Raw genomic sequence first — 16333 nt, forward strand, 5'->3', positions numbered from 1 at the left:
TGGAGCAATGGATTTTACGTTTTTCCCAATCCCCTTCCCACACCGTCCACTCCAACTCTTAATCAAACATGGCCGGTCGGATAACGTAACGGTAGCGAGCTTGAAACGTAATTTTGCTCTCAAAAGACGCCTGAACTGTAAACTAACCACAGGACACTTTATATAAGTACGTGTGTACGTTACAAATAGATGATCAGATAGCTTGGGAAACAAACCCCCCCCCCCCCCCGTCCCTTCAAATGAAGTCGTTTGATCTTTACCCCGACACTTACCATCAAAAATGTGGTCGTATTCTTGAAATTGTATACAGTAACGCTCATAGTTAGCTAACTTCATTTCAAAAATGCCTTTTAATTGGCTTTGCGTTTATATTTAACAAATGGAAAAGCCTTGATTGTGCTCTGTTCTGCTGTAAAGCACACAAGAAGCTGCTAGAGTTTACGCTCATCTATATTTGGAGAAAAACGATCGTGTCGCTAAGATTAATGCAAGAGAAATCAAATCAAACCATTTGATCTTAAGCACTAAAATCAAGAAAAAAATCTGAATGAAATGAAATATCTAATTCATTAAAGATTAGTTTAAAATATATATATATATAAATGTGTTTAGTTAGCATGTATTGTTTTTTAAACCAGCAGTGCACGTCAAAGTAGGTACTGTTTCAGAGGATTCAACAGTTGATCAAGAAACAGTAGACTAGCAGTATTGCAGTCGAAACGCCGCGATCTACATCATTCGTGACTCTATCGTGAGACAAACGAACAAAGTTCATATCCTAACTTACACCACGATGAACGATAAGCACATATTTTATTACAATAGAAGAATCACTCTTCAGTCATTTACCCTTGGTGACCCCACAAATGGTTTAAGGTACTGGGGCCCATATTTTACATTCTTGCAGAACTTTCGATCCTTCTTTTCCCACCAAACAACATAAATTACAGATTTGTAATCGTATTGTATATTGCAGACATGCAGCTGCAAAATTATTCAATTCACGGGAAAAAACTAAGAAATACTGCCACTCTACTAATATAAACATTGCAAAAATGGTGGGCCATCCGACCTTTTTCTCCTTTGTTTTTTTTGCTCCTCCTGGCTGTGCCTGTCCTTGACTTTTATTCTCCGATTGCTGTCCTCAAAATCTTTTTGTTGTCCAGTTTTTGTTCGTATAAATAACATGCGGTCTTCCGGTTTCTGACAGGGCCCAGCATGCACCCTCCCTCCCCCCCCCCCCCCCCCCACCCCAGAGACTGACGTTGTTCTTAATAAGAGACTCTTGTTGATTCCTTTCGATTTCGAGTAATGTGTGTGTTCAAAAATACTATTCGATTCGATTCGACGCCGAGTTTGACTCTGTATTAAGGACACCATTCTCGTTAAATCGTTTGGTATGCTCGTCTCTTTTTGCCGCAAAAAATCACCAAACATGCGATCAAGACCAACAAAAGGACACCTCCAACCGTTATCACAGCTATTTCCCAACTTTTAAGGCCTCCAGACTTAGACGACGAGCCTGTGATGATAGAGAAACCACAGTTAGCCATCAAACTCACCAGATCTAATCAATGATTCTCCCCTCTAACTACTTAATATTTCCTTATAAGTAAGTTAAGAGAATCTAGTCTTGCATCAGAATGAGCAGCTCCAGCTGATAAGTTTGTCTTTTCTCAACATAAGCTTGTGGGTAATGTATGCGGAAAATGTGAGATGCTATCTGTTTCAGGAGAATTAAGGTCTACAAACCACATTTATTTTTTTCATCTCTTCTAAGACAAAGTATTCCACATTGCGTTTTGAAATTTCAGAGAGTAACCCTGAGTAACTCTTCAAAAAAATTCTGAGTAGTTATCGCAAAATAGCGTGGGTCACTGAGAACACATGAGAATTCATGAGAAATTTACACCACATATTTGTCATAATATGTCACCAAACCATAGTTTTGGAACTTCGTGTTTTTCACACTGAGAAAAAACAAACTATGAATCGCAAATTCAAATACACAGAATAAAAATGAGGATTGCATTAGACATTGGGACGCATAAACTGGTACCACTTAGGGTAAACGTGAGAAAGTTACGAATAGCTTACCTGTGGGTGTTTTTGCTGTGTAAGGGATTGCTATGGAAAAAAATGAATCATCACTATTATTCCCTGATTGACTATTAGATGTGAAATGGAAATTAGTTAATTAAGCAACAACTTCTTATTGTTACCACTACTATTATTACCACTATCACTATTATTATAATTATATTATTTCCATCATTATCATCATAATTAATTATATCATTTACATATCATCTTCAAGTCAGCAGTGTATCACAGTCAAAGTGGGAACGGTTTCCGACAATTTAGCAGTTGAGCTAGAAACAGTAGAAAATCATTCTTTAATCATTTACCCTAGGGGACCCCACAAATGGTTTAAGGTACTGGGGCCCATACTCTACACTCTTGCTCAACCCTTTCTTACTCAGCAAACAACAAAAATTTCAGATTTGTAATCATATTGTATATTGCAGGCATGGAGCTGCAAAATTATTAAATTATTCATTTTTTAACTACCACTACTATTACTATCACTATCACTATAATTACAATTATATTACTTCCATCATTATCATCATTATTATTTATATCATTTACATATCATCATTATCATTACTACTATTGTTGCTACCATTAGAACTGATAGCCTGACTCTACAATTTGAGACAAGTGATTAAATGTGTTCATTTATCAACAGTACATTAAGCCACAATAAACAACAACATTTTCTACAGTATTAGTAGAAATGATTACTACCATCATCATCATCATTATCACTTTTTGGTACCAATAAGTAAATAGTTTGATATTAAATACTGTAGGTGATAATATTGGAGGATGAGAGGTGGGCAGACTGAGAAATTGTACTCACCTCCCTCCTCCCCTCCAAAATAACAAAAATAACAAACAAACAAACACACAAACAACAACAACAAACAAAAAGGAATAGGAATGGGCTATTGCAATAACTCTTACCAGGAGGAATTCCACATTTTCCTTGACAACAGCAAGCACTGGTCAATGACAAGTACTGTTTGAAGATATAAAGAACAGCATTTGAACATATGGTACAGATACACTGTAAATCAAAATAAATTGTTTTTTCTTGTGCATAGCTGATTTTCAGTTTTTGATTTTTTTAAAGTTATTCAGTGTAGACAAGCTCAATTTTGTCAAATGATACCCAAAATAAAATTACTATAAAACTCATTCTCAGTTCAACTCAGTCTTAATATTCACTCTTTCTTCTGAAAACATACACAAAGTCCAAATTTTATTTTCCTTTTCGTTATCTAACTTTCTGCCAATCTCAGTGCATGCAAGTTTGAGTTCCAGGCCCTGCCTTTTGGTATGACACTTGAAATATCTAATACTGGCAATCAATTTTAGTGTTATAGTATTCTTGCCTGCCTGAGTATTCACGATGAACACTGCAAGATGTGTAATGTATTAAAGTTAATAAATACATTACATGTTGACGTGGGTTTGTTCAGTAATAGATCACAGATGATGTAAAAATGTAGTACAAACTAAAGATTGTTACATTAAGTCCAGCCTGTTGTGTCAAACATGTTGTTACGGAACAGGCAATATGCAATATGGAACCTTTTGTTTTATGCAACAATTTAAGAAGGAAAATTGTGTTTAGTGATCTTTTCATCCCCCTTATAGATCAAAAGTCAGTACTACTAAAAAGGTGTGTATAGGTCAGGGGAGGGTTTTTTAAAGCTGGGTTAAGATAATCCAAGGTTAGCGTGAAATCTGATTTCAGATCTGATAGCTCTAATGAGGCTTCATAGGGTTTTTCGGCTGCATGAGATCTGGGCATGAAAATTAAGCACAAGTTTTAAAATTGTCAGCATGCAAAACAAATATGGTGGCTTGCTACAATTGCACCATTGTTATCTGAAAAGGTGTGTTTAAGACAGTTTTTACACAATATAGTTTTTATGTAATGGAATCTAGGGTTTCCAGCAATTGCACCTGTAACATTCATAGGCCTTCTATGCCTGAAAAAGAGGTCAACCAAAAAGAAAACATAGAGGGAAAAGATTGCCAAAAGGCAACAGATTTGAAATTCTAAACATGCTCAGATACTGATCTTAACAAAGTTCTATCCCATTACGTAATATTAAGCAACAGAGAAAATAGGGATCTTTCAAGTAAGATTATCACATTTCAAATTATGAAAATTTTGAGAGATATTTCACAGAAGCAAATTGAAGAAAATCTAGGGCAAAGAAAATCATCGCTGATGAGTGCCTCCCTTCATGGAACTTTAGCTTTATAAAAAAAATTATTTTTATAATATTTACTAATGCAAACAAAAGTCTGAACTTTGATCACTGCCTTTTTATGGCTTTTAGTGACCTTGAAATGCAAAAACATAAAAATTTTCTAGAAAAACATTACACTGGCGTGCATATCATCATTGAGCAAAAACCCTAAGGAGTCTCCTTAAAACAAAATTCAGTCAAATTCTTTTTGTCTGGAATGAGACTATTTCATTCTCTAAAAAGAACACAGGAAATTATCCCAAAAAGGCATTTGAATAATGGAATAAAAAAACCCAGATTAACATTTAACCTTGGGTTAGTGCTTAAGTCTGCCTACAAACAACTGGGTCCTGCTTATTATGTAAAATAAGTACCACTTTAAAAAGTGGTTAGGTAAAGAAAATATCAACTCCCGAAATGTTTGACATTTTTAGCCAATGTATCCACTGATATGTACTTACATATGTATCCACTGGAACATTTATGGTGCCAACATATTCAAAGACCGCCTCATTTTGTGGTAAAGATTGATTGCAGATTAATGAAATCACAGCTCTATGTTTACTTTTGGAATTCCTGTAACACAAACAAAGAAGATAATTCAACACTTTGAGGCAAGTAGTAACTTGGTTAAAATCCATAATAATTATAATGATGATAATGATAATAATATTACTGATGGAAATAATAATATTGATGCTGCAAGCAGTAATGATGATGACAAAAATAATCATGACCATGAGAATTACAATCATTATCACAATGGTGACAAATGATGATGACAAAGACAGCAATGTAACAATAAAATAAACATTTTAGATTTAACAAAAACTAGAATTTCCATATCTATAGATAAAATATCATAGATTCCAAAGATTGTTTTAAATAATTCATGGATGATTACAGATGCTAGAAGAAAAGGCATGCATAGCAGAACAAAGCAAAAATTAATAACAATGTTATTGGATCATAAATAATAATAATAATAATAATAATAATAAGTTTCAGTGCTGAGGTTTTTTTCCAAATAGCTACCTAATATTAGCACCTACATGCACTCTTTTAGTGGCTAATCTTGTTTCAATTCTTGTCAATTAGATAAGTTAAAAGCACTCACTGAAATTTAAGGGTAAGATTTGATTGGACAAACTCATTGTGAACATCCATTTCAAATTTTCCACTGGCTTCATCACCCAAACTATCACACTGATGAGCGGATAAGTTAGTCCATCTGGCAACCTAGTATACAGTTTGAGATCAATAAGTGTCCATACAAAAACAAGCATTCATAACTCTTACCGGTACTAATTGAGCCTACAATGAATGGGCTATAAATTGGAGCGGAAATAAGGAGGTTCCGTAACTCACAGTTGGACTGAGAAAACTGGGTTAGTAAGATATTTACAACATATTACATCTCTGAGTTCAAATGCAGGCAGAAGACTTTGATTCAAACTTTCTACTTTCTGAATTTAGCAGGTTGTGCAGTGAAATGTGACTAACTAATTTTGCACTGATTAACTCCTGCCTGGAAGCACCAGACTGCACTTACTATTGTTTACTTGCCAAAAATAATAATTCACTTTGGATTTTTTGAGAGATTTATAATTACAGTAATGAAATAATAAGGATTGATCACTCTTCCCATTTGCTTTTTATTACCTACATGCATGACTCGTTGGGTCTTAATCCCTTGCAATCTCCAGACAAGTGAACATGTACTCTCATCTATCACAATGTATGTAATACTTAGATCTCAGAAGCCAATAGATACCCACCGAAGTCTTAGAACAAGAGCTGGTGCTGGTACTGTTTTCCCCAACAAACTCACTGAATTCAGCACACGGACTGTAAGATATGTACCAATCGTTCTCGGTCTTACTTGTAAACCTACAGAACGTACGTTACAAATTATTAACCACTGCGAATTACTATCACTTGACCTCAGGACCTTTTAATCGAATTTACAGCATAGTAAATGATAGACTACTTCCACTTTCAGTAAACTACTGCTTGGTATTTCCCATTTTTAAGATGAAAGTTTCTTCTTAAAATATTTTGACGACGCAATAATTACTGTATTGAGTTAAGCCTGTTGGTCACAGATGGCTAATTATGACTTACAAACAGTGTTTGACTTGCAAGTAAATGCAAGTCGTGAATTTGTGCAAATACTGCACTAACAATTGTACATCCTAACTGATGTAACTGTTCCAGCGACCTGATCTCACGCTTGGTCAATAACGCATGTACAACAAAAATTCAATTAAGTACCATAGTTGTAGAATTTAAATAATGGATTACGACTCCGTTGGTTGAGTTAATTAACACGAGCAGTGATAATTCCCTAGCAATCGACATGATTTATCTCAATTATATCAAGCTCATTCTTCTTCGCAAAGAACGGCTGACGTTGGAGAAAAAGCTTGTACGATCTAGAAATAAGTTAATTCAATTCTATAAGATTTCAAGAGAGTCGTAGTCACTCTACCGTTGACGCTATTGTTTTCCAAAAATCGCCTGCATAATGAAGTTTGGGGCTGCGAGAAAACCTTGCCTTCAGTTTGCTTACAATACTTTCAGTTAAGAAATAATTCTCCAAAGAGAGCTTTAATCAACGAAATTATAGAAAAGAAGCCTGCAAAAAATTCAGGCATCGACATGAGAAATTGTGCCTTCTGGCACAACAATCTGATCTACGTTGCCACAAGTTGCGAAGTTTCTTCGAAAGTTTACGTAAACAAAGGTGTTCTTAGGTGTTTCAGTCAGCAAAGGCGAACCCCCACTTTACACAACGAGTACGAGACATACCTTGGAGAAGACGAATTTATCTTCAATGGTAGAAGGTTGACATATTCCCTTGTGTCATTAACTGCTGGAAAATAGCACGCGCAACTCTCATATCCGTGCACAGGGATACAATCACGCGCGCGCGAAACACAGCTGATTGCCACCAGTAACATGCAAATAGCTAGGACTTGATATGAATCTGCCATTCTCGATGTAAATTTTTAAATATCCGACCTTGCACACTGGAGATATTGAGACGTGGAACTGCTGATTACGTTTGTAATGGAGGTATACCTGGGGCTGCGTCTCACGTGAATTAACCGCCTGACTATTATTACCATAAATGGCCAATCATGAGACATGTAAGATTCAGTTTAGTAAAAAAAACGAGATGACAGCAAAAAAATTATGAAAAAGAAAAAAACGAAACGCACTATGTTAAAATTTGCCCCTACCTTAAAAGCCAATTTATCTAAATAAATAAATCTAATTTACTATTTGACTGAAAATGATTAAAGCACTGATGGATTGAACTTTTTCCACGAAAGTAATCCTAAAATAAACATTCTTCCTCAGAAGACACGCTCCTGTCATGTGATTGGAAATGTAAAGCAGGTTCTCATTGCTCAAAATAAAACTCGTAGCCAGATCCTTTCGGATCGAACGTAAACATGGTTAAGAAAGTTTGCGTCCTGTCGGTTGTTCGTTGTTGTAATATTGCTTTGTAAGGGCTTAAAACAGGGGTAAATTTTGAAGCTGGAATGGAAAACAGGAAATGAGAAGTATCAAACAGAATATGTCTCTACAAATTCGTCTTTTTAGGCGACGGAAATCAGGAGTTGTGGTCAAAATACCGCACAGTACGAAATCTGGGTATTTGCCCCCGTCAACATCACGACCGCACTGGCGTCTGCTGTGCGTGACAAAACAAACATCTGTCGTGACCAGTGCTTAACATGACATCACATAACTTTCTTTTCTCTCGAATTTTAGGGTAGCTAAAGTCTAAGATAACATCTTCGAGAGGAAAAAATAATAACAAAAAATAATAATAATGATAATAATGATAATGATGTAGCTGCACCTTAGCTTGAGGCCAGTTTATTTAACTCACTCAATTTGACATAAATTTGTTGGCTGCCCAGTCTCTATATTTCCATTTACTTCAGCCCAAGAGCATCACTCCGAATAATTTTTTTTTCTTTGAGAACTGAATAGCACAGATTGTTAAACAAATAGATTTTAAAAATAGTAATACTTACAGCATTGTTACCATTTTACATGTGAGGCAGCAATTATTCAAGCACATATTTAAGAGAGTGTCTCTGTAAGAGCGGTCCGGTCGATTTTGCTTGAGGCACGGATTTCGCTCGTTTTTCGTGTGTTGTAAGACATTCATGTACCTATACTAAAACCACAATCAGTTTGATCGGATCTCTTTATTTTTCAGAGTTTTACGGAAATTAAATTTCACTCGAGCGAAGGCTTGTCGTTACACTTTTCAAGACTTTAATTTCATACAACTTTGGAGGACAATTTACTAAAAACTACGGAACTCAGCAAAAAAAAAATACCACAGCCATGTATATATACTCTATCTTATCTATCGAGGCGACTTTCGTAAACATCACGTTTCAATCAAGGAAACAGGGAGACTTGAATGACACCTTATCGGTTCGCCTATATCAAACACGCCAAAACCGATCAAATTCAAGGTAAATTTTTGAAAAAGTGAGGCGTTCTTAACTGATCCAACTAACATAGCTAGGAAGTAGGTGCCATAGAAAAGGTAACTACTGAAAAAAACTTTGCGGCCCGACCTTTACGAGAACTTTATAGCTCCGTGAACTTACCTAATTTTCGGCAATCTCCAAGTTTGGCCGCCATTTTGAGGGACTTGTCAACATGAAGCGTAACCGATATAAATCAAGCAGGTAAATCTAAAACCGTCAGAAATACATACGAAAGCAATTCAAATGAACTTTACTTTCAATTCAAGCGGCAAAATTTGAATTTGTTCGTTAAACTTACCATCCCCATGCGACCATTTATTCCAACAATTCAAACACTACAACTTTCTGAATTCCCCTCGTCGATTCCACCGCAAGAAATAACCTGTGCCACCCAAGCTTCGACTCGAATATGAAGCACGAATCAAGTAACATAACTGCTTCATCTTCGCGGCAATATCACGCTGGTATTTTGATTTTCCGATCGACAAGAACGGTGAACAGGAATCGATCGGTTTGTATACCTCATAAACGTGACCGCTGACCAGCCGCTAAGTGAAAACAGCATAGCGCGGGGTGGGGTGGTTGGCGGGCTTATCGTCATAAGATATTCGAATAAATGCTCAAAAAGCTCTAGGACTATCAGTCTAAACAGTGAAGGCATGCTTCGTGGTACAGACAACTTTTATTTTATTCTCATAACTTTCTCCTTTAAATTAGAACTGGTATTAATTAATAATGTTATCAATATATTTTTAACCGGGTACCCATATAACCTTTTTGCTTGTCATCAGTGGTATAAAATAAAATGTCTTTTCCACCAGAACCTTTTATTTATGCCCCATTGCACGGAATGAACACTGTACTTAGAGTGTTTGCTCTAAGTAATTTTTTCTGTTCCCAAGAATGTATGCAAAGTGATAGAGATTTGAATCATTCCGCTGACACGTTCTTTTAAGTTATGGCGCGTGTAGGTTTTTTCTATCAAAAGTCGCGCGTGCAACACACCGGAATTGAAAATTCGTCGTAAAATCGCACGAACCTTAGAATGAGTGTAGGCAACTTTGACTTCTGGAGAGATTAAGTGGATGGTTCAAAGGACCCCCTGAGATTTTTTTCGGGACTATAACTGAGATTTGTTAATAACTATGATAATCGTCATCATTAGCGGATGGTGCTTTTTGCCCATGGTTGTCATCAGTATCGTTATCACGCCGGGAGAAGTATAAAGCCGGCATGTCGCCTTACCTAACTACACAGAAAATTGTTCTCTCTTTTGCTCCCCTTGGATCCTGGAAACTGTCTAAAAGTGGCGTTTCTGAGGACCGTAGATTCTTCTTTGATTCTTCTTGTCTCAGCCAAGACTCACTATCATCAACTTTTTTCTAGTGCTTCTTACGGCATGGGACACAGAGAGCTGAGGTAAGCGATTGCAAATTTCTCAGTTAAAGTAAAGCCCGGTAGCATCCATCAGGAATTAAAAATCGACATGCACTGTTTGCTTTTATTATTCTTAATCAAATAAGGGGTGTTTTAGTCTGCAAATTTAATCATATTGGTTAATGAGAATCATACAAACTGAGGAAAACTGACCGCAAATAATTGTGAACCGTACGCATGAATAAGTATATTGCGTTGTCAGGTGATTTGATCTTCTACAAAACATTATTGATTATCAACCGAGCAACATTACACATATTTCCATCTGTGATTAAAAGCACTTACACATAGATCTATTTTTTTCAACGTGATGTGTACTTAAGTACCCTTCAACTAATAAAGAATTTCTTCTCTTTTCGAGCAGGTATGTCACGTGACAAAAATAGATAACAGAAAATGTTACTGAAGACTACCTGATTCAACTGGAATAATAACTCCAAACAGCTTTTGAATGTCCTGAGACATATGCAAGGTAGTTACATCTCTGCCTTGGATACGCTTCCTGACACCATCATGACCGGATACTGAAATGTTACCTTTGCACTTCTCCAAAACTTCCCCAGAGTGTGGCGATGCCTATAGCAAATCCACATTTTTTGTTTATCCTCCTGAGCGAGGTGAAATAGGCCAATCCTTGCCAAGATTAGCTCATTTTCACTTAAAAACCTCTTTAGACAGGTGGCAGCTTATCAAATGATGTTTTACTTCGTCATTGCATTCAGACAGTCGTATTAAACCACTTAAGCCACACGATGAACCAAAGTTTTTTCCATCTTTGCTATTCAAAAAGCAGTCCTGAGACATAATGAACGTCTCGCTAATGAACGACTTCTTCCTGTACTTGTAATTGTTTCCAACGCGATACAAGTTCGGGAGATCTAAAGGAACTCACTATAACTTTGTATATTCGATACGATTTCAATTTCCGCGTCAAAGAAGAAGCCTACTGTAATTCGTGAGTGGTCAGTGGTTACGCTCGTGAGGTAAAGAATGGCACAGGATGAAATGACTAAATTAAGTTTCCTTAAAGGTAACTTAAAGGTTAACATTAGAAGTATTTAAGGCATCTTTAGGTGACATACGAAAGTTCTGAAATGAATCTTTAATTGAACTTTCAGAAGTCAATTAAAGTCTCCTTATGAACCATTTCGTGAACACTTTAGGATCACATGAAAGTAAACCTAAATAACCATTTAATTGACTTTAAGAATCCTCCTAATTCTCGTAAACTCGTCTTTAATTGCCAAAACTTCTACTTGTAAAGGCAACTTAAAGGTTTCTTTAATCTTTTGTTTCCCTTTAAGTACTACTTAAAGTTGCAGGTTTTGTTGTAATTCATCTTTAGTTGTACTTTCAGGTCCTCTTAAATTTCAAGTATTGTTAAAATTCATCATTTAGTGACCTTTAAGTGCCTCTAAAAGCTGTAGGTTTCACCTTAAATTGACTTTTGATTTGCTTAATCACACCCACATTTATATTATGATAACTTATAATATTTTGGGAAACTTCTAAATTGTTAGAAAAAGAGACATCACACATACAAGTAATTACAAAATGTTTGAAATTGCAGTGATGAAATAGTTTCGTTCAAAACTCACTTCCTCCCCTGAGATAGAGTAAACCCACAATAAAGCTGAGGATATCTCATTTGAGGCACATACATAATTAAAAAAGAGACATCCAAATGTTTGAATTACTAATTGTCATACTTTATTAAGATTGTTTCTCTTTCATTAATGTATAATTCATATAATCTCAGTCATCTATATAGAATAGAATAGAATAGAATAGAATAGAATCTTTATCACTATAAAAATATAAGAACTACAGAATATAACTAGCTGTAGCAACACACTACACAAAAAGCTATTAATTCACAAATTTCACTCTCAAATCCAGCCACTAAGAAATGCAATTTGAACTGATACTAACAATAAAAAATAAATTCAACCTATCAATCTAAAAAATCAGTATATTTTTTTAAATCAATTTAAATTTGTGATAGCTATCAATTATTTGCCGACCTGTACATCAATATGGAAAAAAGTATCTCATAAGGAGGAAATTAAATACAAAATTGAAGAATTCACAATTACTTACTTTAGATAACGAGACCATTAAAATTGCTAATTAACATATTCAATGAAAAAGAAGTCTCACGCAGGCATGTAAAAGACCTTCATTCTAGACATGGCTGATTAATACTTTTTTCAACAATCAATTTGTCACCTTAAATTGATAAAACAATTTTTTTTACTGCCTTATTGCCCACCCTGGAAAATTTTCAGTTGGTGGGCATCTCAGGGAAGGTTGCCCATCAACTCTGGGTAGGATTCTCTCCTTAGCTCTTGAAGTGAGTTTTTTCTTATAGGCCTTATCAAGTTTTTTTTTTATTTTTTTCATTCTTCTACTCTCCCATTGAAGGCGATGGACAGAGTATTTTGTTAATTTTGAGTTATTTATATTATCATCCTCATAACAGCTTTCTTCACTGCTCATCGCCTCCATCACAAGAACCTCTGCCACTCTCCCCTTTTCATGCTGGTCAGCCCAGTTGACCAGCTCCATGGCTGTAGTTCGTCTCATTAACTTCTGAAAAAACAAAAATATACAACAAGCATGAGAAGGGTATTATAAGACCTCAAATGGAGAATATGATCCAAATTACTAATTTCTCTTGATATGCATGTGCACACAGTGTAAGAATGGAATTCCTAAGCATGTTATACTATAGAGTCTCCTTGTCCTTTATTTTTCATCAAATGGTCCATGCAAGCTATCATTGATCTCAAATCACATCTTTATATTTTTCATTCTTTTCCTCAACTACAGACTACTCAACTACATCCATCTTTAAAATAATATTATACAATTACCAAATTTACTTTACAAAGATTTTCTTTGAAGGAAGGCTCTAGATACAGACTAGAATACATAATTCATTTAACAATTGCTCTCATAGGCACAAAACAATTTTGACAGGACACAGTCCCTTAAAAGTGTCTATACGCTAAGCCATCCAATTTTGAAGTGGCAAAAAAAAAATGCATTCAGTGGGAAACAGCAGGGCATATGAAAATAAAATGTTAAAATAGTATCCCAATAAATACCTCTCTTTGGCGACCACTCTTTCTTGTTTTTTGTTTATGTGCCTCATAGCGATTACTGCTCTTCAGCTTAAGTGTTTCTAGGCACGTTTTAAAATATCTTTGTAAAGCAGCTGTTCAAAGAAATAATTATCAAAATACCATGAGAAGTTGATTATAAAAAGATTCCCATATAAATAAATGACAATGTTCAAATTTATAATCATTTATGGCTGGCCACATAGGAATATTTGCCAAGTTATATAAATTTGCAGTATGTCCTTGGTGATTCATTGCTAAGGTGTGAAGTAAGCTTTGTTGAGGATTTACACTGAATTTAATGTTTCAGAGACAAGAAATTAACCTGAAAGTTCTAGTTTGCAACATATTTAAATTTCTGCAACATTTGAGAAAGTTATTATGTAAATTAGGAAAAAATTAAAAATATACCCTTCCTCTTGTCCCAAATTTGAAACATATAATGAGGGTGCTCATTAGAAGTTGCATGATATCTAACTGTGTTACTGAATGCTAGTTCTATGATGAAATTTTTGTTGAGGGAAAAGTGGTTAAAGACACTAACTGATGGTACAGACTAAAAGCAGGGGTATCTTTAAGGACTGGGCTCTAGACAAATTGACCAACTGTGAGCGCGATTTTGTCTGGATGTTTTTAAGCCAAGGCCTTCAGTGAAACTCAACTTGTTATAAAAGAGATATACATCAATACGCTTAAGTGCCAAATTCTTATGCCCACCTGCAAAAATTCATAATGACACCCCAATGAAAGTGAAATGCATGTGCTATGATTATTGATAGCTACCTTCAATGATATCCTTTGTCCAGGGACACTTTTCAGGTCCTCCCTGTTGATGTACAACCTGCTCTACTGTGCGCTCAAAAATTCCATAGTTGTTATCAGAATTTACTCTGAGACAAGAACAAACACCGTGATTAAGCCACGTATTCTGTTTTAACAGTATTAACACTTAGACAAAAGCAACAACAATAAGGTATTCACATAACATCTCAATATTTCTAGCAGCAGCTTAGACTCTGATTTCACGGTTTAATCAATATAAAGTAAAATATCTTTGAATATAATAACATGTTACTCACTCTTCGTCAAGATAAAATCCACCAAAGTCGTCTTTTTTTAAAAGAAGTTTATATATCCTTCTCACAGCTCTCTAAAAGATTGAAATAATTTCAACAATCAATTTGTCACCTTTCCCCTATTTCTACTTCCACTCTTTTTACACAAGTACAATTAACCTTACCCATCTGTGTGATTAAAACAGGGAAAGTCAAAAGGGTTCAAGAGAAAAGATAATAACATGAATTTTCGTACTGGATTATTCTCGTTGAAAGAACAGGGAGGAAAAAACCTTTCTGGTAGACCTGTTTATGGTAAAGGGGATTATCAAGTAAATGTAACCACACATAATTATGCCAAATGATTACCGCCTAAATAATTGAGTTATGCATATAATTTGCGCGCCAAACACGTACTCAACATAAAAGCAAATCTTCCACGAAACAGAACTGAATTCAGCAAATCATGAACATATATATGCTCATCAGTTAAGTTTTTCTACTCACTCGACAAGCTGGTGGAACTACTATCGTCCTTCGCTTCTGTCTATTTTGGCGCCGACGGACTTTGGCTCCATTATCACCAGTTTCAAGACGGTTCTCAATCCGCTGAAGAGCCTCTAAGTTTGATTTGTTGCTGCACTCTTGCTGCTGCCGCAGCTTTTCATTTTCGCTCGCCAGAGCCCGGTTGCTGCGGATCAATTCCTCCAGCAGTACGATGCATTCTTCGGACATGTTACTATTTCTAATTGCCGCTGGAACCGCATTATCATCTTGATTTTGTCCACGATCGTTTACTCGTCTTTCTGCCATTTCCTTCGCTTACTTTCCCTAACCCTGAATTAACTGTAAAATAAACAGACAACAATCGCTTCGTTCGGATGCTTTGTTAACAGAGTCGTCAACGGAATTGAGATTCAAAAAAGCGCGCGATTATCCTATACCAAACCTGGAAGGACCTCCTGTTGATATTGTGCCTCGTTGTGATATACACTGTACCGAGTGTACTGGGCCTAGCTAACGCTGGCGAGTACGAATGAAGACTCAAGTGTAATTGGAAGCAAGGAAACACGGAGGCCTTTTGTGGCGGGAAAACTACTACTACACGTTCGATCTTCACTTGTTCAAGCAAACAGCTTTGTACCGATACCTAAATTTCATCAAGGTAAGTTGTTCATATATCTGAAAATCTAGCCGTGTGAAGGTAAAGGATATCTTGTAACAAAGGAAATTTATCTAAGCGGCAAGTCACGGCATCGACGTTAATTAATTCGATGATATTTCTTGTGCAAGAAAGTGATTTTGTTGTGTAATGATATGTGATCGACGCTTTATACAATTGTGAATTGTTTTCTTTTAAGTGTGATCAGAACAATTACGATAGAAAGCTTGTGATAAAAAAGCTTGTATGTATGGCATGCAAACAGAACTCAGTCGAGAACAAATAAGTAGGGGCAGGGGTGGGAGGTAATATACTTTTTTGAAATAGCGGGTTACTTTTCAACAGTGGAGGATATATACATTTTTATTTTGACTAGAAAGGAATGAATAACAAGATAAGCTCAATTTAATACAGTCAAATCAATAACAATACAACCAATACTGTAAAATTTTTCTTTCGTGGGAGGAGAGAGGAGTGGGCTTATTAGGGTAAAGACATTTTAGTCAGAAGGCCTTGATAGATATGGGGTACCTAAAGAGTAGTTGTGGCATTGAGCTCGCATGAATACTGGAGTATGGTCATTAAAAACCTCATGTCAGTGCCATTTAAGGAATGTAAGCTTCATTCCTTGATTGTATTTTGAATTTAAAACTTTTAAGTAATCATACATGATACTTGTTATGAACATAAACATCAAGGA

At 35.7% G+C, this 16333-nt stretch overlaps 3 protein-coding genes across 3 annotated transcripts in view; all 3 read right to left on the reverse strand.

The window, feature by feature from the left end:
- Positions 1-331: 331 nt before the first annotated feature.
- LOC131793536 (uncharacterized) lies at positions 332-7487 on the reverse strand. Its single transcript, XM_066160690.1, has 7 exons — positions 7143-7487; positions 6110-6221; positions 5449-5570; positions 4793-4907; positions 3031-3085; positions 2098-2127; positions 332-1522 (listed from the first exon to the last, which is right to left on the reverse strand). Exons 1-7 carry the CDS (start codon positions 7325-7327, stop codon positions 1386-1388), a joined length of 756 nt encoding a protein of 251 aa, XP_066016787.1. The 5' UTR covers positions 7328-7487; the 3' UTR covers positions 332-1385.
- The window catches only part of LOC131783878 (uncharacterized), a 27825-nt gene continuing 11823 nt past the window's right edge, over positions 332-16333 (reverse strand). Inside the window, exon 8 of the transcript XR_010716065.1 lies at positions 332-448. The gene's annotated coding sequence lies outside the window, so the exon portion shown is untranslated. The remainder of the gene's footprint in view (positions 449-16333) is intronic.
- Positions 12202-15680, reverse strand: LOC131776960 (uncharacterized). Its single transcript, XM_066160420.1, has 5 exons — positions 14979-15680; positions 14496-14566; positions 14200-14306; positions 13402-13511; positions 12202-12883 (listed from the first exon to the last, which is right to left on the reverse strand). The coding sequence occupies exons 1-5, from the start codon at positions 15282-15284 to the stop codon at positions 12545-12547; spliced, it is 933 nt and encodes a 310-aa protein (XP_066016517.1). The 5' UTR covers positions 15285-15680; the 3' UTR covers positions 12202-12544.

The sequence above is a fragment of the Pocillopora verrucosa genome, chromosome 13, assembly GCF_036669915.1.
Source record: "Pocillopora verrucosa isolate sample1 chromosome 13, ASM3666991v2, whole genome shotgun sequence".
Taxonomy (NCBI): Eukaryota; Metazoa; Cnidaria; class Anthozoa; order Scleractinia; family Pocilloporidae; genus Pocillopora; species Pocillopora verrucosa.